General features: G+C 42.5%; 1 protein-coding gene and 1 long non-coding RNA gene across 4 annotated transcripts in view; one reads left to right on the top strand and one right to left on the bottom strand.

Moving 5' to 3' along the window:
* LOC141114198 (uncharacterized) overlaps positions 1–20,752 on the bottom strand; it is a 113,395-nt gene extending 92,643 nt beyond the window's left edge. Inside the window, exon 1 of the long non-coding RNA XR_012236887.1 lies at positions 20,048–20,752. This is a non-coding gene — a long non-coding RNA (uncharacterized lncRNA). The remainder of the gene's footprint in view (positions 1–20,047) is intronic.
* Positions 16,767–22,403, top strand: part of LOC141114197 (myosin light chain kinase, smooth muscle-like) — a 141,440-nt gene continuing 135,803 nt past the window's right edge. For 2 of the 3 annotated variants that reach the window (XM_073607737.1, XM_073607736.1), the window contains exon 1: positions 16,768–17,074. In XM_073607737.1, coding sequence (XP_073463838.1) covers positions 16,978–17,074 — 97 coding nt within the window. In that variant the 5' untranslated portion in view covers positions 16,768–16,977. Of the gene's footprint in view, positions 17,075–22,403 lie in introns of all 3 variants that reach the window. The other variant, XM_073607738.1, reaches the window with a different exon arrangement.

The raw sequence follows: 22,403 nt of genomic DNA, 5'->3' as shown, positions 1-22,403 counted from the left end.
TCAGAGAAGAGTCAGCTTGCACCTACACAGCGGATGATCTATCTAGGTGCGATGTTCGACACCCGGGAGGGGACAGTGTCATTACCATCCCTGAAGATGAGGATTATTATCCAGAAGATGGTCAAAACCATCGCGAGCCGGTATCTAACGGCATCGCAATGCCTGAGCCTCATTGGCACAATGTCTGCTTGTATACCGATGATTCCTTGGGCCCATTGGCATTTTGAGGTATTTTCAGATGGGTTTCTTGGCGCAGTGGAAGAGACAGTGACTCTCTCAGACAATTCTGCTGACGGGAGCAATGCGCAGGAGCCTTCATTGGTGGACTCTTCCGGAAAACCTCTCCAAACCTTGTCATCTGGGTTCCCTCTTCTGGATCACAGTTACGTCCGACACAAGTGGACAGGGCTGGGGAGCCCATTGCGGGGAAACCAGGATACAGGGGAGATGGTCCTGTCCCACCCAGGGAGTAGTATCCAACATACTGGAGATGAGAGCCGCGTTCTTGGCACTAACTTCATTGGCCTCTCAGATCAGGGGCCAGAGAGTACTTTTACACCTGGACAACAGGGCAGCTGTCGCGTACCTGCAGAGGCAGGGGGGCACTCGCAGCACATCACTCCTCAGGGAAGTAGAGCCGATTATGCTCTGGGCAGAGAAGAACGTCCTAGACGTCCTAGACCTCAGGACGATGTATCTCCCGGGAAGGTTGAATACGGAAGCAGACACATTGTCGAGGAAATTCTTGGACAACAACGAGTGGGCTCGTCATCCCCAGGTCTTCCATCAGATTGCCAACCTCTGGGATCCTCCTCAAGTAGACCTATTTGCCACTCCGGGGAATGCCAAACTGACCAGATTCGTCTCTCGCCTTCCGTATACACAAGCGGAGGAAGTAGATGCCCTGTCATGCCCCTGGAGGTTCACCACCGCATATGCCTTTCCCCCCCCCGGCCATTAATATTCAAGTTCCTCCTGAGACTTCTCAGAGAAACAGTCCAGATACTGGCAGTACTCCCATATTGGCCTGGTTTCCTCTAGCTATGCGCCTCAGTGTGAGCTCTCCAATCAGGATCCATCCTTTCCCTCAACTTCTGACGCAGGGCAGTTAAGTTCATTCAGACCCTCAGAAGCTGAACCTTCGAATCTGGAGGTTGAGAGGCGAAGGTTTGAGTCCCTAGGATGCTCCCCAGGGGTCATAACAACCCTCCTAGGAGCCAGGAAACCAGCAACCAATGCTATATATTCAAGAATATGGGACAAGTTCTTGTCATTTGCTGCATCAAATGAGTTTAATCCAATCTCTCCTTCTACATCAGGTGTTCTCGGTTTCCTCCAGTCAGGACTTGATCTGGGTCTTGGCCTAAGTTCCCTCAAAGTCCAAGTAGCAGCAATTTCTGCCGCAACAAATAAAAGATGGTCAGAAGAGCTCTTAGTAGTCACTTTCCTCAGAGGAGTGTTAAAGATTTGTCCACCTGTCAGACGCTCTTTTCCCAAGTGGGATTTATCCCTGGTCCTTGAAATCCTCTCTGACCATCCATTTGCCCCAGTGGAACAACTGACAATATGGAACATAACATTATTATTGTACCATTTGGTAAATACAGGGGCAAAGAAGCCTCCATCAGAACTCTGGCATCTTGGGTGGTAAAGCTAATCCAGAAGGCATACAGGTTGAAGAATATGGAACCTCCATCCCGAGTGAATGCTCATTCTACAAGGGCAGTCTCAACCTCCTGGGCAGCAAGGGCTAACGTGTCATTAGAGACGGTGTGCAGGGCCGCCACCTGGTCTTCTCGCAATACTTTCCTCAGACACTACCATATCGACCCAGGAGCTCTCAACGGTTGAGTTTGGGAGAAGGGCAGTTCAGGCTGCAATGTCTCATTCTAATTAAACATTTATTGTTCAGCATTATCCCACCCATGTCAGCTAGTTATTTATCACTAGTATGCTGCCATGGAGGCACCAGGAAAACGGAAAATTGTATCATACTTACCGTAATTTTCCTTTCCTGGTGCCTATCCATGGCAGCATACGCTCCCACCCTCGGTATTCTATTTGACGGAGAATGTTGGGGGAGGGAATAAGTCTTTAATTTATGCTATTCACTGGTCCTGAGGGAGGAGTCAAGGCGGAGCTCTATCACTAGTATGCTGCCATGGATAGGCACCAGGAAAGGAAAATTACGGTAAGTATGATACAATTTTCCGTTTTATCAGTAGATCCAAGACTGATGTTTGGTAAAGGGAATTGGTTGACATTGCAGGCATGTGGGGATCCTGTTATCTGCCCTTATGGGATACTTGCTAAGTATCTTTCTTGCAGACCTTCATGTTCGGGAAATTTTTTAGTTCATTTAGATTTTTCCCCCCTCACAAAATATCAATTTTCAACCATATTTAAACGATGTTTGTCTCATTTAAACCTTTCTCATCTAAAATTTTCAACCCATTCTTTTCGTATTGGAGCTGCCACAGAAGCGGCTAGACTGGGTCTTAATGATTCAGCTATTATGCGATTGGTGAGGTGGGAATCCAATCGTTTCAATATATATGTCCGTCCTAATTTATCTCTTTAAATTTTAGGTTCCAAGTTTTTCGTGTGGATAATTGGACACTCGTTTGTTCATTGGGCCCATAAGAGAGCATGCAGACGTTGTTGTTCTTCCAACCTTTCTTTATCTCCTGAATCTTTCAAAGTTCTTTGGAAGGGCATTCGTGGGCTACAATGGATAAATCTTAATCTTCATCTTTCAAAATTGGCTCAGTTGTGGCCTACTCCTGCAGTTTTAATTATCCATGTAGGTGGTAACGATGTAGGTAAATTTAAAACATTGGATTTACTTTTTATGATTAAAAATGATTTACAGTTCTTTAAGTTTTTTTTTCTTTTCCAGACACTCGTATAGTTTTTTCCGAAATAGTTCCGCGTCTTATTTGGCTATCTTCTTCAGAGAGTAGACCTCTAGAGAAAATTAGAAGACGTGTGAATCATTCGATTAAAAGATTCATGCCTCTTTTAAACGGATTTTCGTTTCGCCATGTAGATTTAGAAGGTGGTTTTGCTGGCCTTTATAGACAAGATGGAGTTCACTTGTCGGATGTTGGCCTAGATATTTTTAATCTGGGTCTGCAAACTATGATTGAAATGGCTGCGGTTTTGGGGTAGGCCGTTTTTTTTTTTTTTTTTTTTTTTTTTTTTTTTTTTTTTGTAATGAAACGCTCTAAAATGCATCAAAAATGCACCGGATCCCAGTACAGTGAAAACTTATCAAAAACACATGGAACGTGTTTAAAAACATGCATGTGGAACGGATCTGGAGTGCGTTTTTTTTTTTTTTTTCTGGTGTAAACCAGCCCTTTCTACTTAGTAGGGAAGACAGAGATACTGTGTTTCTGCTAACAGAACAACGATCTGCCTTGTTTACATAGGCAGACCGCCATTCTGCCTCTAGGAAATGATCATCAGGTCCCGGCGGACATCGGGTTTGCTGGACCTGCTGTGTCCAATCGCAGCGGGATCGGGACGCTGGCTTGCTTTTTGCGCAGAGGAGCCACCGCCCCGCAGTAAATGTATGTGAAATCAATGGGCAGCGGTGCTTTGCAGGCAGTTTTAACCCTTTTTCAGTCACTAGCAGAGGTTAAAAGCGCCCCACTAGCGGCTGAAAAACGCTGCAAAAACTACTGTAAAGTGCTGCTAAATATAGCGGCGCTTTACCGCTGGCAGTGTGAAAATGCCCTCAGAACACACACGCTGAAGGAACACATTTAACCCCTTGATTGCCCCCTAGTGTTAACCTCCTCCCTACCAGTGACATTTATACAGTAATCAGTGGCCATTTTTAGCTCTGATCGCTATATAAATGTCAATGGCGTCAAAAGTGTTTTAATCTGTCTGCTGCAATGTCCCAGTCCTGATAAAAAAAAAAAAATCTCTGATCACCACCATTACTAGTATATATAAATATATACTTTTTTTTTTTTTTTTTTAATATGGTATGGTACAGTGTTGCGTGACCACACAATTTGTCAGATAAAGCGACGCAGTGCTGTATCGCAAAAAAAAATGGCTTGGTCAGGAAGGGGGTAAATTCTTCTGGGGCTGAAGTGGTTAAGTTACAGTGCTTCCGCCAATAGCCAGGCCTGAACATTGTCACATGGGGAGCAATTACATCATCCACCCAGATAAGCACTATCCAAAACTGGAGCTTCCACAGAGTGGTCTCCTGCAGTGGTGAGGGGGCATGGGTGGGAGGAATAAATTATTGAGGGGGTGTTGGCTATTGGGAGACACTGTCAGCGGTATAAACTGTCTTTGGAATATATATCTATATCTATCTTTATTTTTTTTTTTCTGGCAGATGTATTTTTAACATATTGAACATCAGGTCTATTGACATTGGCAATTATGTGGCAATTATCTTGCAGCTGTTACTAACGGTAATGGTATTCAACTATTTGCAACTCTAACAGTTCTCCTTACCCCACACTCACTCACTGTTGGTCTTCACTTAATGAGCTCCCAGTCTCTCTCACTAGACTTCAGATCCACTAGCCACTGGATCCCCTGAGCTCTTCCACTTTAGCACTCCAGTATCTTATTCAAGCGTCACCCCGCTTCCTTGCTGGGTCCCTGGCTTGGTACTTGCTGAGGTTTTCCCACTTCACCGTCCCCGGCTGGCGAAGTCTGCTCTGGTACTGGCGTCAGCTTACTCACTGCGGTCTCAGGTAGCAAGGTGACTGGTCCCTTATTGGCGACGGCTTCCCATCTACCTCTGACTGCCACTGGTTCCCCGGCTAGGGGAACCGTTACTTCTCGTGGGACTACAAGCCCGCAGTCCCAACCCTACGCTGCTCTCCTGCTTCTGGATAGGCCCTCAGACAGCCTAGCAGCCAGATGTCCCCGGGATAGGCCTAAGGCTTGCGGCCTGGGACAACATGACACATGTCCACTCAGACAGCCATCCAGGTGGCACAGAAAGCCCAGATCACCTGAATCCACCCAAATAAATAGGCTCTCCCAGCAGGCCAAGGAAACCAAGAAAATCCCTGCCCATTGGCTGTGACCCCCCCCCCCCCCCTATTCATTTATAATCTGTCCTTGCCTTATCCAATGTCACCAGATACCCAGCCACCTAGTAAGAAAAGTGCAGCAATTCCAGAATTTGGGGGGGGGGGGGGGGGTGGAGAATCAATTGATCTAACAAATGGTCAAGGCATCTATCGCCTGGCAACTAAATTTAATAGCAGCCCTGCCTAAACATCAGGGTGCTACACAAGGGAGATGAATAGAGAGAATCTATGACCATCTTTATGAATTCAATTCCAGGAAGTATTTGGTAGGCCTTTGTAATATCCTACCATGGTAAGTAACGGTATTTAACTTGTTTGTCACGTATGAAGGTGTGTGGGTGCATGTATTATCTGGTTTATGTATGCTCGTGCAGTATTGGAGCACTATGCATGTGAATAATTGACCTGTTAGTGGACATTAGTTGTTTAACATCCATGTACCTTCAAGGTGACTAAACATAATGGTTTAATATAATTATGTATGTGTATACAATAAATGTTCATATTGAGCAATAAGTCCTCCCTATTACAATTCTCAAAAACCAGGCCTCATTCATAATGTAGAAAAAAAAGTCATTGGGAACCAGTCACTTGCTACTAGGAACTACTCTACTCCCAGACCATTTGATAACCTTTACATAGAAGGGGTTGGTGGTTTTTCAGTTGGGAGTAGGATATTGGCATTGAGTTTTCACGCCTCCACCATCAAAGTCTATTCTTTTGTTTTTGTTTGGCTTGGCAGAAACGGGAAGGAGTTCATAGGTATGTGATGGTGCATCAGCCCCCGAGGTGTGACTTGCTGTGTGTAGGCTTCAAACCTCTTTCATATGTACAACCCATATTGTTCTCCCTCAGTCCTATTCCAGATCTCTCCAAACCCCAATGCTTGTTACCTCCCATGGTTATAGGGTGTAACCTCATAATGGGCATATAATGGCCTTGAGCCGCTTCTCAGGTTTGTGGTGGTATCAAGAAGAGTTTAGCTCATGGTTGAGGCATCTCTCTGACCATAAGCTCTTTTTAGTAGAGAATGGGCACTACACTACAGGTATTTTCATCTGGAATTATTCCAGTTCTGGGAATATCCAGGAAAACTGAGATATTCGTAATGGTCAAAATTGTAGGTTAAACCCTAACCATAACAAATGCAAAAATTGATTAGTTGAGCTAAAAGCAAACTTTTTTTTTTTTTTTTTTTTTTTTTACTTTTAGAAAACTGCATATACTGCTTCCTTTGTGGGCTTCAGTGGTGGTTGTACGTCATTTTCCTGTCCTGATACAGTGCATAACATTGTTCTTGTCAGAAGTCCAGATAGAATGATATCCGCAGCAAACTTTTTGCAACATAAAGAACGGGACATTTTTTATTTTCCATGCCATATATTTCAGGGTTGCCGAGGACCACTTCCTCAGGCAGCACTGACTTGTCAGAAAAGGGGGCATGCCTAAATTAAGTAAAAGGGACAGTACTTACATTCAATAGTGTCTTGTATTGGTGGCTGTTCTTAGTTGAACCCACCCTATTTTGAAGCCTATTAGAGCCTCTGCCTCTAATCACGTGCTTCAAAATACACGCCCACCCGCCACAGTATTTTTCATGTGTCCGGCATCCTGAAAGGGGCTGGGTACCTGAAAAGTGAGTACACCCCAAGTGAAAATGTCAATTGGGCCCAATTAGCCATTTTCTCTCCCTGGTGTCATGTGACTTGTTAGCGTTACAAGGTCTCGGGTGTGAATGGGGGGCAGGTGTGTTAAATTTGGTGTTATTGCTCTCAATCTCTCATACTGGTCACTGGAAGTTCAACATGGCACCTCATGACAAAGAACTCTGAGGATCTGAAAAAAAGCATTGTTGCTCTACGTAAAAATGGCCTAGGCTATAAGAAGATTGCCAAGAAACTGAGCTGCAGCACGGTGCCCAAGACCATACAGCAGTTTAACAGGACAGGTTCCACTTGGAACAGGCTTTGCCATGGTTGACCAAAGAAGTTGAGTGCAAGTTCTCAGTGTCATATCCAGAGGCTGTCTGTGGGAAATGGATGTATGAGTCCTGCCAGCATTGCTGCAGAAGTTGAAAGGGTGAGGGGTGGGGGTCTGCATTCCTGTCGTCCCAGAAGGAAGCCTCTTCTAAAGATGATGCACAAGAAAGCCCGCAAACGGTTTGCTGAAGACAGACTAAAAGAACATGGATTACTAGAACCATGTCCTGTGGTCTGATGAGACCAAGATGAACTTATTTGTTTCAGATGGTGTCAAGCATGTGTGGCGGCAACCAGGGGAGGAGTACAACAGTCAAGCATGGTGGTGGGAGCATCCTGGTCTAGGGCTGCCGACACTGGGGAGCTACAGTTCATTGTGGGAACCATGAATGTCAACGTGTACTGTGACATAATAAAGCAGAGAACGATCCCCTCCCCCCATTCGGAGACTGGGCCGCAGGGCAGTATTCCAACACTATAACATCCACTGCCTTGCCTAAAGAAGCTGAGGGTAAAGGTGATGGACTGGCCAAGCATGTCTCCAGACCTAAACCCTATTGAGCATCTGTGGGGCAGCCTCAAGTTGGGAGGTGGAAGAGTGCAAGGTCTCCAATATCCACCACCTCCATAACTACATCAAAGAGCTGTGGAAGAGGACTCCAGTGGCAACCTGTGAAGCTCTGGTGAACTCCATGCCCAAGAGGGTTAAGACAGTGTTAGAAAATAATGGTGGCCACACAAAATATTGACACTTTGGACCCAATTTGGACATTTCCACTTAGGGGTGTACTCACTTTTGTTGCCAGTGGTTTAGACATTATGGCTGTGTGAATTAATTTTGAGGGGACAGCACATTTACACTGTTATACAATCTGTACACTCACTACTTTACATTGTAGCAAAGTGTCATTTCTTCAGTGTTGTCATATGAGGAGATATAATAAAATATTTACAAAAATGTGAGGGGTATATTCACTTTTGTGAGATACTGTATGTATATACTTGGAATAGCAAAGGTTACTAGTCCTGTAAGTTTACGGATATAAAAATAAGTAAATGGTAATCTAAAAAAAGCTGTAAAACCCCTCTTGTAAAATACAGAACTTTGCTCCTTTACAAAAATTATATGTTATGTGCATAAGGCAGGCTGCAAAGAAACACCTCCGTATGACTGATAGACCACACCTTCAATGTGTTAAAATAAACCGGTCATAAGAGAAAACATAGTAGCTGCCATTGTGGACCACCTTCTGAAAAGGCTAGTTGCTTGGCTCTTCTGCTGACCCATTGGATATGATACTTTGACATGCTGTGTCAGTGACTCAAAGTAAAGTCCAGACTAGGTCCAATCCACCCCAATTCATGGAACGTAGTCCAAAAACAAAGGAGGAAAAGTCAATTTCCAATGGCCAGGCACACATTGACAAAGCTGGAAGCTCCAAGAGATGATACAAAACGACTCGGGATGGGCCTAGCACCCACTAAAACTTAATTCTGGGTTTGGAACAGACTGACCCCTTAATGTATACAGCTGTGGCCAACAGTTGGGAATGACACAAATATTACATTTTCACAAAGTCTGCTGCCTCAGTTGTTATGATGGCAATTTGCATATACTCCAGAATGTTCTCAAGAGTGATCAGATGAAATGCAATTGAAAGTCCCTATTTGCCTTGAAAATGAACTTAATCCCATACCAAACATTTCCACTGCAATTGTGAAGGCTTCAGGGCACCCAAGAAAGTCCAGCAAGCGCCAGGACTGTCTCCTACAGTTGATTCAGCTGCAGAATGGGTGCACCACCAGTACAGAACTTGCTCAGGCATGGCAGCAGGCAGGTGCGAGTACATCTACATAAACAGTGAGGGGGAAGACTTGGAGGATGGCCTGGTGTCAAGAAGGGCAGCAAAGGAGCCACTTCTCTCCACGAAAAACATCAGGGACAGACTGTACTTTTTGCAGAGTATCAGAGATTGGACTGCTGAGGACTGCGAGTCGTTTTCTTTGAATACCCACTGATTGTTTAGGGCATCTGGAAAAGAAAACGCATTTTTTTTTCCAGAGTAGAAAAGGTGAGTGCTACCATCAGTCCTGGGTCATGCCAATAGTAAAGCATCCAGACACCATTCATGTGTGGGGTTGCTTCTCAGCCAAGGAAGTGGCTCACTCACAATTCTGCCTAAGAACACAGCCATGAATAAAGAATGGTACAAAAATATCTTCCGAGAGCAACTTCTCCCAACCACCCAAGAATAGTTTAGTAACGAACAAGGTCTTTTCCAGCATGATGAAGCACCTGCCATAAGGCAAAAGTGATAACTCTACGGAACCATGAATCAGACGGAGGCAGGAAATGCAGTTTAAAAAAGTCACACCTTTTTTAATATGGTACAAATAGTAAATATAGTCAAAATATAGCCAGGGTTTGGTAGCCAAAGCGGGTAGTCGAAGCAAGCCGGTAATTCAGGAAGGCAGCAGACAGGATCAAGAACTAGAAGGGACGTCAGCCAGGCAAGTCTTCAACAGGAACAAAGCAGAGAGTCTCCAGATATGTTTAGCCAAGGCGACGGCATGGAAGGAATGAACCAGGCAGTTTAAATGGCCAGAAGGAGCTGGCTGTAGGCTGGACTGATGAGCAGGAAATGATCACTTGGTGAGCCCCTGTAGAACGATGAGTGCTGGAAATTAACTGACAGCTGAACAACCAGAGCACTGAGAGCCCAGCCCTGACAATAACTAAGTGGCTTGGGGAACAAAACCTCAAAACGTTGGGTCCATGGCCAGGAAACTCCCCTGACCTTAATCCCATTGAGAACTTCTGGTCAATCCTTGAGGCGGGTGAACAAATTCTGATGAAATCCGAACATTGATTATTCAAAAAAATGGGCATCCATCCGTGTGGTACAGAAGTTGATTGACAGCATGCCAGGGCGAATTGCAGAGGTCTTGAAAGAGTCAACACTGCAAATATTGATTCTTTGCATAAACTTAATGTAATTGTCAATAAAAAGCCTTTGACACTTAAATGCTTGTAATTTATACAGCCTGCATATATCTCAGTGCCAGCTTCCTTTCAGCACTGTGGCTGCCTGGAGAGTGGACACACTGAAATTCCTAAGTCTTGACTGTAAAGATCTATAAAATCTTGGAACATTTCTTTCACACGGTAAACAAAATGTACGTTGTTGCAGGAAGGCCACAGCTTGTGACGCTGATTGCTAGCATTTGCAGGAATAGGTTTCCCTCCCCCCATTTCAATGTCTGGGTCTTTGGGTATGGGAAGAAAATGAGGAAATTCCTGACCAGCTGTAGTCATCGTGATAACAACTACATCCCACTTTACATACCACAAAGGATCCTGTACCATTCAGTCATAGGAATCTGTTTGGACATGCTGGGATATATGGCTCCAGATTATGATGTATGTATATTTTATTATGCATTATAGCAGAAAGGTAAAAGTTTTATTTTTCAAAATGATCAGGCTTTTTTTTTTTTTTGTTTTTTTTTTTTTTTTTTTTTGTTTAGAGTGCAAAAATAAACGCAGAGATTTAAGTACAACTTCCGCGCAATTGTAAGTTTAAAGTGCAAAAAAATTGTCTGGTCATTAAAGGGGTAAATCCTTCTGGGGCTGAAGTGGTTAAACATGGATCTGCGCTGTACAGGTTTCTACAGTTTGGGAGAATCCTTATATTTAAAGTGTTAAACCCAAAAACGAAACCAATGTATTTTATTGCAGCTTACCAATTCTCGAAGTAGTAGCTGCTTTAGTTTTCTTCTTTCAGGATTATTATCCTTTGCATTTACGGTACCATGTGATCTGCCCTGCAATGGTTATTTTTCCAACTTCCTTTAACTGATCAAGCTGTCCAGCAGGGGAGCAGTAAAGCCAGGTCGTTGAGCTGTAGTTTTACACCCGACCACCCGCCTGAACACTGGCATCCAGCTGCTTATGGCTGTACACACGCTGCAAAAAAAAAAAAAAAACAGCACCTCGCATTCGCCAAGTGATAATTCCACCAATTACCAATATAAGTCTATAGTGTCACTCCACAATCGCATGCAATGAATGCGAATGTAGTGTTTACAAGGTTAACCATTTCACCACTTCCACCTGTACACATATCAAACACTCTTCAGAGGACAGCATACGTGTTAACAAGCCCCCAGAGCAGCTTTTATCAACCTTAATACCCCAGACTCTGTTTTTGTTTTGAGGAGACAGCAAATTTACACTGTTTTGCCCCATACACACAATGAGATTATCGAACGAATGATTGTCCACTCTTTCCACCCCCCCTTTGTTTTTTTTTTTTTGTTTTTTTTGTTTTATGCTAATCTCAGATCGAATCTGAGTTTACTAAAATCACGAAAAATCCAGTAAGACAGAAATTCATGTCATTTGTATTGTATTTTCGAAGGATAGCTTTACCGAATAAATGAGAAATCATATGATCTGGCATCGTACGAAAAAAATTTTGTGCACGTCTGATAGAACGCAAGCTCTGTACTAACGATCTGTTGATCGTACGATTTGTTTCGAAAGCGGTATTTTCTGTACGATTTTCTGATCATGTTTACGGGGCATAATACAAGCTGTACACCTACTACTTTACATTGTAGCAAAGTGTCATTTCTTCAGTGTTGTCACATGAAAAGATAGAAGAAAATATTTACAAAAATGCGAGGGGTGTACTCATAGCTCCCAACTGTCCCTGATTTGGAGCAATGTCCCTCTGTCCCTCATTCCGCCTCATTTGTCCCTCATTTTGGTCTCGTCTATCTAGATGTATATAAAATGCACTTTTTAGCTATACAAAAAAGTGTTTTCCAGCGCTAAACCTTTCAACCAATTTCTAAATTGCTGCATTTGTAAATTCCAAAAGCCAATATAAAGGAATAGTAATGGTAAAAAGTGTGTGTGTGTGTGTGTGTGTGTGTGTGTGTGTGTCCTAGCCTTAAGCCTAGTATACATTAACCGTTTTTTGTTCATTCAACCAAGCTGGCTAAATGGAAGCGCTCTGGAGGAGCCACTGTACTAACTATCCCATGTTTGTACAGCAATCTCCCCGCTGAGCTATTGTGTTCTGACATGAATTGGCAGCAGCTCCGAAACTCTGCTAAAAGCCTACATGTACATTGACACATGGGCTTTTATTTAGTTTAGGAGCTTTGGCAAAAAAACTCCAAGAGCTCAAACTGAAGTTTTTAGGAGCTGCTAGTCTACATGAAGCCTTAGGCTGGCCTTACACTCCTCCTTATCTGAGGTTCAGCAGGAACCAACCAAGATTCGAACCATGTATGGGCAGGCTGAATGTACCAAGATCGATCGACTTGGGTGCAACCAGCATGCCGGGTTTTACCTGTGATTATCACTAGCGGCTGCTCTATGGGGCGGCTTCCCCTGCCGGGAGAAGACCTTGGCCTGGCAGGAGGGATTCCTGCATTAACACTGTCTGTGTGTGATGGGGAATTGAGTGACTTTCTTTCCTGCAACTGCTGACTGGGTTGCTGGGGGAATCCCCTCCTATTGTATCCCAACAGCAGGGACTGATCCACTATATATACCGTATTTCTGTACCTCCTTCATTCATGCATGCAGCATATACGACCCATATTCTCCCTCAGTCATGTCACAGATGTCTCCAAACTAGTGCTGCAACTAACGATTATTTTCATAGTCGATTAGTTGGCCAATTTTATTGCTTCGATTAATCAGTTAATGACCTTAATAGTGTGGTGTATAATTTATGTAGCACTGACCCCCGAAGGAGCTGCTGTATTTTGATTGGGCCTGTACTCTGCTTAATTACAACTTTGATTTCTCTCAGTCCCCCTGACACAGCTGTGGTGTAATAGTGTGCAGTAAAAACCCTAAAAACAATTTTACAATATACAATGTAATATACCTTTTTTGTCTTTACCTTTAAGCCCCGTACACACGATCTGAAAATCGTCCGAAAAATTCCGCATTCGAATCGATTGTACGGTAATCGGAACGTTAGTACAGAGCTTTCGAGAGCCGATCAGGACAGTTCATCCGATTTATTATTCTATCAGACATGCACGGAAATTTTTTTTCGTACGATTTTCGTTTAATCAGTACACCTATCGTTCGAAAATGCATTACAACACATGACATCACTTCTGAATTTTTGTGACTTTAGTAAACTCATCAGATTCGACGTGAGATTAGCATGCAAAAAAAAACAAAAATGGACGATCATTCGTCCGATAATCGGATCGTGTGTCCCGGGCATTAGTCTCCACCTGGTCATTAATAATACAAAGGAAACACTCCACACAACGATACTTAAACAAGAACTTTGTTTACTGTATTTGCTTAAAAGTGGAACACTACAATAGTTGTACTCTCAGACCAACGTAGTGTGACAGTTAACAGATTTCAACTTGCAAAGGTATTACACAAATGTAAAGTGTTTGAATTGGCCTGCTAGTAATGTGTGAAGGAAAATGGGATAAATGGCAGAGTGAACTGATTTCACTATGAGCACTGTCCCATCCTTTGCACGCTTTGTAACTCTGAGGACATAGAATGATAATTTAACAAAATATAGCACAATCTTTAGGGAGCTCCCATTACTTGATATCACAGTAACTTTAATATGGCAATGAAACACAAAGCCTTGTGTTTTTATTAGACATTCCTCCTTTTCTTCTTTCTTCTGCTAGCTATGAATAAAGTGAATTAGTAATCCAATGGTTAATGACTCCCGTTCAAAGCAAGCTGGATATTGAATCAAAGTTTTGGTACAGCAGTACTATCTCTGATGCCAATGACACAGTACCAGATCCTCAATGAGATGCAGGCCTGGGGCTTATTTTTAGCTCAGTCTAATCCTTTGACTTTTGCTTGTGGGACTATGGATCCCAGCAACTCTGTATTGTACAGATGAATGTGTAAAAGTGCATCAAGGAAACTTTTGGGCAACAGCCCTCTCCCTCCCACAAGGTCAGTGTTGTCAGAAAGTTCCGCTCCGGTGTATAGGGTCCTGTTCCCGGCTGGCCGACACTGCTGCGCTGCTCCGCACAACGAGACGAGACGCTCCGACAGGCTTCTCTGGCTCCTTCCCAGTCTTGCCTCGCCGTCAGCCCAGCTCACTGGTGTGTCACAGTATTGCTGATCGGATCGCTCTTCCACGGAGGTAGGCCGCGCTGCCTTGGAGACCTCACACAGATCCTCCTAGGCTGACCATGCGTCTCCAAGAGAGCTAAGATGGCCGTGCCGAGCCTTTTTATAGTCTTCCCACAATGCAGTTCTGTTCTCCTGATGTTCATGGGAGTTAATGGGCATTATGGGTAGGTCAAGTTAATTTCCAATGTAAACAAACAAAACACTTCCTATCAACTTCTTGAACAATAAAAAATAAAAATGTAGTTCGTTCTTATTTTGGCCGCTAGATGGCGCCAGATGCTAAGCTATAACTTAACATTAATTATATATCAAAAATGTGACCGCTACATTTAGTTAATATGTAAAGTTTAAAAAAAAGGCAATTTTATTCTTTAAATATCTCTATGCAGTGGTAAATCTAAATGACCAACTATATGGTTAGGGAGCAAAATATCTAATCCACTCCAAGAATAACAGACGAGATATACTGTATATACTATTAGAGGTTGAATCTGGTAAATATGATAAATATCAGACTCGGATCTTTCTTTTTTAAAAGGGGGGGGGGGGGGGGGTGGAGTTAGACTTGTTTGTGGGGGTGTGGTGTTTTTTTGCAGGTTTTCAAACAGAACTGTAATATATTGTATGCTGGCCATACAAAACAATGTCTTCCTTAAAAAAAAAGTCATTTTAAGAACGTTCGTTCAATTTTTGAATCGTTAGTGGGGTCAAATCAACGTTTGTTTTCAACCACAGTGACAGGAAAATTTAGAAATAGAAAATTTCTTGGTCAAAGGAATTTTCAGACCGTGTATGTGGTTTTTCGTTCAGAAATTGCATTCATTTTAAAACCGAATGTTAAGAGTGAAAATTTCAAAAAACATTCTTTCATTCAGCGAATGTACAAAGATTTTCCATATGAATATTCTCATCTGGAAATTGATCTGTGTATGGCCAGCATAAGGCTCGGTACACACCTATGCAGTTTGCTTTTGATCTGTTTCTACAGTGCTTTTCGCTGTGCGTTTATCCACTTGCCTCCTGCCATGTAGCAAAGTGGTTTCAATATTCTGACCACACGTCATATGACGTCACCAGGATATCAAGCTGCGCCCCCCCCCCCCCCATGTCAGCGGTCCTTGTTGCGGTGTGTCAGTCTGACACATCGATCACTGATAGGCGGCACTGATGTACACCAATTGATGGGATGGATGCCACTGCCAATCAGTGATGCCCATTGTGGTCACTGATTGGCATCCCTGGTGGTCTAGGGTGGCATACCTGGTGGTGGCGTCCCTGGTGGTCCCAGTGTGGGCATCCTGGGGGGGGGCTGCGCTGATAATCAGCACAGACCCCACCCGTCAGGAGCAGCCTGACAGACGCGACTGAGGAAAAGCCGATCAACGGCTCTTCCTGTTTACACTATGATCAGCCGTGTTTGGACACGGCTGATCACGTGGTAAAGACTCTTTAGTGGGCATCACTGATTGGCAGGCATTATTTGGCAGTGGCATCCATCCATACATCAATTGGTGTACATCAGTGCCCATCCCTTCAGCCCATCAGTGCTGCCTTATCAGTGAAGGAGAAAACTTACTTATTTACAAAGTTTTGTAACAAAAAAAACATTTTATTTTCAAAATTTTCAGGGTGCGTTTTTTTTTATTTGTTTAGCAGAAAATAAAAATCCCAGAGGTGATCAAATACCACCAAAAGAAAGCTCTATTTGTGGGAACAAAATGACCAAAATTTAGTTTGGGTACAGTGTTTGTATGACCGCGCAATTGTCATTCAAAGTGCAACAGCGCTGAAAGCTGAAAATTGGTCTGGGCAGGAAGGTGTATAAGTGCCTGGTATTTAAAGTGGTTAAGTACAGTATAGAGTGCCCCAATAGCAAGGTAAAGAGAACTTCTGCCTTTAGAACCACTCACTTCCTGCCCAGGACTACATGTCCCATGATGCATTGCGCCTCACACATTCACAAGTTCTCAGGCACTTACTGACATGTATGGACAGTATACTGAGCTGTATGTGCGCTGTATTTCCTGATGTGTAAACAAATAATGCATTCTGTAGGCAGGCCAACTAATCAGCTGGCCAATTAATTGATTATGAAAATATCAATCGCTTAATTTCATAATCGATTAGTTTCAGCCCTACTCAAAACCCCATAACCTTTCACCTCCCATGGTTATAGGGTGCGACCTCAAGATGGGAGTATAATGGTCTTGAGCCGCTTCTCAGGTTTGTGGTGGGAGAGACCTCTCTGACCAAAAGATGTTTAGTGCAGGATTGCACCACACTGAGTTCTATAGCTGCCGGCTGTCATCGTACAAACAAAATACTCGACAAGCTGGTTGTACTGAAGTTGATCGATTTGGATTGAAATTCTGCATCCTCCTTTTTTTTTTTTTTTTCGCACTGCTTCCTAAATACAAAAAAAACATTTTACTTTTGATGAGATTTACATTGTTTGTTTCATGTTTATAGCTAAGACACAAAGAAGTGCCTTTTTTAAATCTGGTGCTAGTAGCTCCTCCTGCTGCTATCAGCCTATATGGCAATGTGTGTAGTGTTGGTGCCCCCAGGGAATGAAAGGCAGTGATTAGCTCCAGCAGGTCTCCTGTGTTGTGTTTACATGTATTGGTGGTGACTGGTGAGAGCTGCACTCCTTACACCCATTATAACAAGCTCCTCTGAGAGCAGCAGGCAGACTGGGTGTGCTGTGATAGTCCACTGAGATCTGATCTCACAACACTGTTCTGAATGAGCAGGACAGAGACCTAGGATGAGTTATACTTCTACCCTCCGGATCCAGATCAAGAACACACCTGGGGGACAGTCCAGGGGCTCAGAGAATGGATGTGGAGGGCTACACCACATGGGTATGTACTAATGCAAGAGAGATCAGTGCATACAATAGTTTTGTTATCTGTTATACTGCTATCTAGTGTGATATCTGTTGCATGCTACAACTAGAACTTCATTTCCAGAGACCTCCTCACCACTGTAGAGTCCTATCAATGCTCACAATACTGCTGTGAAAGATACTAAACATTGGGTGTGTTTTTTGTTTGTGTTTTTTGTTTGTGTGTGTGTGTGTGTGTGGTGTTTTTTTTTTTTTTGATGTAATTCTATTTTTATTACATTTCTGTTTCAATATTTTATTGTTTTTAAGCAAAACAAACAATTATACATTACGCCCACTCAGATACACATGCACAGAAAAGGCAAATAGATATTGTGTGTGTGTGTGTGTGTGTGTGTGTGTGTATGTGTAACTGTTGGCGCTATATAAAATCGTGATTAATAATTATATCCTATCTCCTAAACAAAAACATTCCAAGACCATAAGTATCATGGTTCTTTCAATAAAGAGCGGTAATGTAAATACCGGTTACTTTATTATTATTATTATTATTATTATTATGATTTATTATGTTATTATACTTTTATCACGTAGTATAATGAAAAAATATTATTATAATAGGTAACTGGTATTTACATTACCGCTCCTTATTGAAACAACCATGACACTTATGACGGTCTTGGAATGTTTTTGTTTACCTTATTTATGAAATCTATATCCTATAATTTTTTTTTTTGTTCTTTAAATTGCACCTACTTGTGCATTGTAGGACGCTATGGAATAATTTACAGGATCACATGTACTACTACCACTAGAAGCTGAGCGGACTCAGTAGAATGAGATGTCATTCTTATTACAGTAGTACAATCTTGCATTCAGTGTTACAATCCGGTACATTTTACAAGGACAAATTTTCAAACCCGGCCCCTTCTCAGAAATGTGTAAATATGTGCTTTAAAAAAATGAGTGCAAAGACCAAGCTCTCTGCCCGCCATTCTCCTCCGGTCAGGACAGTACAAAGGTCTCTGATTGGTAGACTGGGGTTCTCGCACTTTTCACCCCCCCCCCCCCCTTTTTTTTTTTTTTTTTTTTTTTTTTTTTTTTAATTAATAATAATTGTGTGCGATAGATCTCTATTTTTATTATTAATTATATTTTTTTTTTTCCTTCCTCTCCATAGTACCTCCAGTGTTATGGGGATTGCTGTAGTTGAGGCGTATTTGTCAGCAATGCCAATGTTTTTCTTCCTATCCTCAGCATGGTGGCAAGTTTCTGGTTGATGGATCAGAAGTATTGCTCGGTGTCTGGGTTCTCAATTATCAGTAAAATCCGACTTTTACATTGGTCCATGAATGTCTGTTATGGATATGCAGTTTGCACGTCCATAATGGACATTCATGGTCAGATGTTAAAGTCACCTTTTTTTTTTTTTTTTTTTTTTTTTTTTAACTGTTCATGAATTTACTGATAGTTGTAATCCCTGTTCAGTGGAAAATGAGAACACTTCGCTGGGCATGCGTTTTTGTATATTGTTTTTAAATGATCTTCGTCATGGTGCATTGATTGCAGTAAAGACTACCTGATCTGTGTGGAGGGATGGTGGGTGGCAATGTGTTTTTTGTTGGAGCCATGTGACAGCGATTAGCAGACTGCTTTCTCATACCAGCATTCTTTATGGACTATATGGGGGAGATTTCAGGACAAACCATAGTAGTAGGTAAAAATCAGAGTGGTGATGCTGGAAGTTTGTGTGTGGTGTGTTGACATTTCTATTCCAGCCCTGGGTTAGGAACCCATTACTGTTCATTATTTTACCACTTTTAGATGAGGTGTTTGTGTGTTGTGGTGTGTGGGGTTTTTTTTTTTGTTTTGTTTTTTTTTTAATACTCAGATCTACTGGGATTTTTCACACAACAATCTCTAGGATTTACTGAGGATGGAGTGAAAAGATCAATAACCAGTGTGCGGCGGTTGTGTGGAAGAAAATGCTTTGTCAGGTCAGAGGAGAATGGGCAGACTGGTTTGAGATGATGGAAAGGCAACAGTAACTCAAATACCCACTCATTACACCCAAGGTATGCAGAATACCATCTCTGAACGCACAACACATCGAAATTTGAAGCTGATGGGCTACAGCAGCAGAAGACCACACCAGGTGGCACGCCTGTCAGCTAAGAACAGGAAACTGAGGCTACAATTCACACAGAATCACCAAAATTGGACAATAGAAGATTGGACAAAACGTTGCCTAGTCTGAGTCTGGATTTCAGCTGCGACATTCAGTTTGTTGGGTCAGAATTTGGTGTAAACAACATGAAAGCATGGATCTATCCTGTCTTGTATCAATGGTTTAGGCTGGTGGTGGTGTAATGGTGTGGGGGGATATTTTCTTGGCACACTTTGGGTCCCTTAGTACCAATTGAGCATTGTTTAACCACTTCCCACCCGCCCACCGTCAAATGACAAATGACCGTGAAATGTCACATGTAAACACAAAGATGCCGGTAATCGGCACTCCTCGCCTCATGCTGACAGAGTGAGAGGAGAGCCAATCAGCGACCTCTCCTCACAGGACATCTAGGGATGTAAACAGGACACTGATCATCAGTGCCCTGATTACAATTAAGTGCCAACAATGCCACTGCCAGCAATCCGTGCCCACAATTGGCACCAATCACTGCTGCCCGTCAATGCTCATCACTGCTGCCCACCAGTGCTGCCTCATCGGTGAAGGAGAAAAATTACTTTACAAAATTTACTGACAAACAAACTTTTCTTTTAAAAAAAAAAAAAAACCAGGAGTGATTAAATGCCACCAAAAGAAAGTTCTATTTGTGTGAATAAAATGATAAAAATGTCACATGGTTAGAGTTTAGCATGACTGCGCAATTGTCATTCAAACTGCGACAGCGCTGAATGCTGAAAAATGGCCTGGGCAGGAAGAGGGAGTAAATGTCCTGTATTGAGGTGGTTAAACCCCACGGCCTACCTGAGTATTGTCGCTGACCATGTCCATCCCTTTATGACTACAGTGTACACATCTTCTGATGGCTCCTTCCAGCAGGATAATGCACCATGTCACAAAGATCAAATCATCTCACCACTGGTTTCTTGAACATGACAATGAGATCCCTGTACTCCAATGGCCTCCACAGTCACCTGATCTCATCCAATAGAGCGCCTTTGTGATGTGGTGGAACGGGAGATTCGTATCATGGATGTGCAGTCAACAAATCTGCAGCAACTGTGTGATGTCACTATGGACCAAAATCTTGTTTAATCTATGCCACAAAGAATTAAGGCAGTTCTGTAGTTCAGTAGGCAAAAGAGGGTCCAACCCGGTACTAGCAAGGTGTACCTAATGATGAAGTGTCCGGTGTGTGTGTATCCCAGGTGCGTCAAAAGTATGTCCAACAATTCCATTTTCTTTATAAAGCAGTCATTGATTAGAAAAGCCTGTCCCCTGCCAGCATGCTGCAGAAAAGGACTGTTGCTGTCGGTAATGAAGCAGCAGGCTCTCCGCAGAGACCCGACACCCCAGCTTCTGTCATACCTATTGGTCTCAGGTCAGTAAGGCTCGTGCTCCCTGCTGACCTCAGTGGGGGCTGTTGTGGACAAAAAGTTTCTACACAATGTAAGCCCTGTTCACAGATGTGTGGGTGTGTTTGTTTTTTTTTTTTTTTTTTTTTTTTTTTTTTTTCTCCTCTCTCCTGCATTTGACATGCACAACAGTACAAATCACATTATTCTCTATGGTGCCTGTTCACATCAGTGCAGCACTTCTTCTTTTTTTTTTTTTTTTTTTTAAGGATAGGCACACATCACAAAGTGATCAGTTTTCTCATCTGTCTCCATGGACTACAAAACTCCTCCCCCATTTAAGAGGGAGATCTTATTGCTGTGCGAATATACTCCCTTTCCTGGGGTGACAATGCTGCTCGGTATGGTTGTCTCCCTACAAGGAAGTGTTAATATCAGGATCACTGGGGAAAATAAAGGAGGGAGAGTGTGAAAATGAGAAAACGAATGCAGCCACCAAATCTAAGCGATGTTCAGGTGCAATATTGTTCTAGGGTTAGCGATGGTCGTTACCTGTGTGTTGCTGAGTTAAAGTCGAAGATCAGTGGAGATTTTGGCTGAACATGTAAATGCATGAAAATCCATGTTATATACAGTCTGCTCTGATCCCATCCTTCATTGAATCGATTATCCTATCAAGTTGCAGCTTGACTTGTATCCTCCACATTGTATCTGTCACCAGCAATAGATCTTTGATCGTGTAGCAGTTCTCTGACACGTTGATTGCCAAAATTGTCAGGATTTAAAAAATTTTTTTTCCAAGATTATAGTTTCTTCATTTGATTGAAGCAAACCTGTCATTGGATAAAATGATCAAATGAGGTTCCTGCAAATACACTTCAGGACTCTCCCTGTAATCCAGAACTGTCATTATTTTGGCAAAGCACTGTGTATTGTGACCAATTACCATGGTTTTGTATTCAGAAAATATTTTTCATAATTTTTTTTTTTTTTTTTTGTTTCCCCGGTGCTAAACCTTTCATCCAATTTCTAAAATTGCTGCAATTTGTAAACTTCAAAAGCCAATATAAAAAGCAATAGTAATGGTTAAAAAAAATAGGACATTTTTAATATAACTACATAGATCAGACCAAAATGAGGAGGGATGTTTCAAATCGGATAGTTGGGAGCTATGCTAATGGATTGGTTATCTACTGCTGGCCATACATTGGTCAAAATTTCCAACTATATCCCGCTCTGTTCAACAGAAGTCGGTCTTTAGACCAGCGTCTGTCAAATTCTCCTGCTGAAGAACCAGAATGTGATCAGTGCATGCAGCCAATGGACTGCGGTGCATTCTCACATCGCGGGGGATATATATAGAGTTTTTAGGTGAGGCTTCAGCCTAGTCCACGAGGACCGGTGTCTGTCCTGCAGTGGCTCCTCCTCTGACCCGCTTTTAACTCGCCGACAGTCCCATTCACTTTAATGGGACTGCTGGTAATGAGGCAGTGACACAACAAGGTGAGGGACGTGGTGGCAGCAGATGAGTGGATGACCGCTAACAGGCGCTGTCATGATGGATCTGAAATGACAGGTTTTAAATGTAAGGACTTATTTTTGCTGCTAGTTAGAATCTTTTAATATTTGCAAACAAAATGAAGATTTCCTATTTAGAATAATAAGCTGTAAGGTTAGTAAAGCAGCGCTATCAGAACCAATGCAATCATACAGTTGGTAGTGTACATAGATGTGCAAAACAATGGGATACAGGAATATTCCTGAAATTTTGTTTTTATCTTATGGTTACTGTGAAATTGTATCAT

The sequence above is a fragment of the Aquarana catesbeiana genome, linkage group LG12 (genome assembly GCF_042186555.1).
Source record: "Aquarana catesbeiana isolate 2022-GZ linkage group LG12, ASM4218655v1, whole genome shotgun sequence".
NCBI lineage: Eukaryota > Metazoa > Chordata > Amphibia > Anura > Ranidae > Aquarana > Aquarana catesbeiana.
The sequence above is the reverse complement of the archived record's forward strand: the minus strand, read 5'-3'. Positions and strand labels throughout refer to the sequence as shown.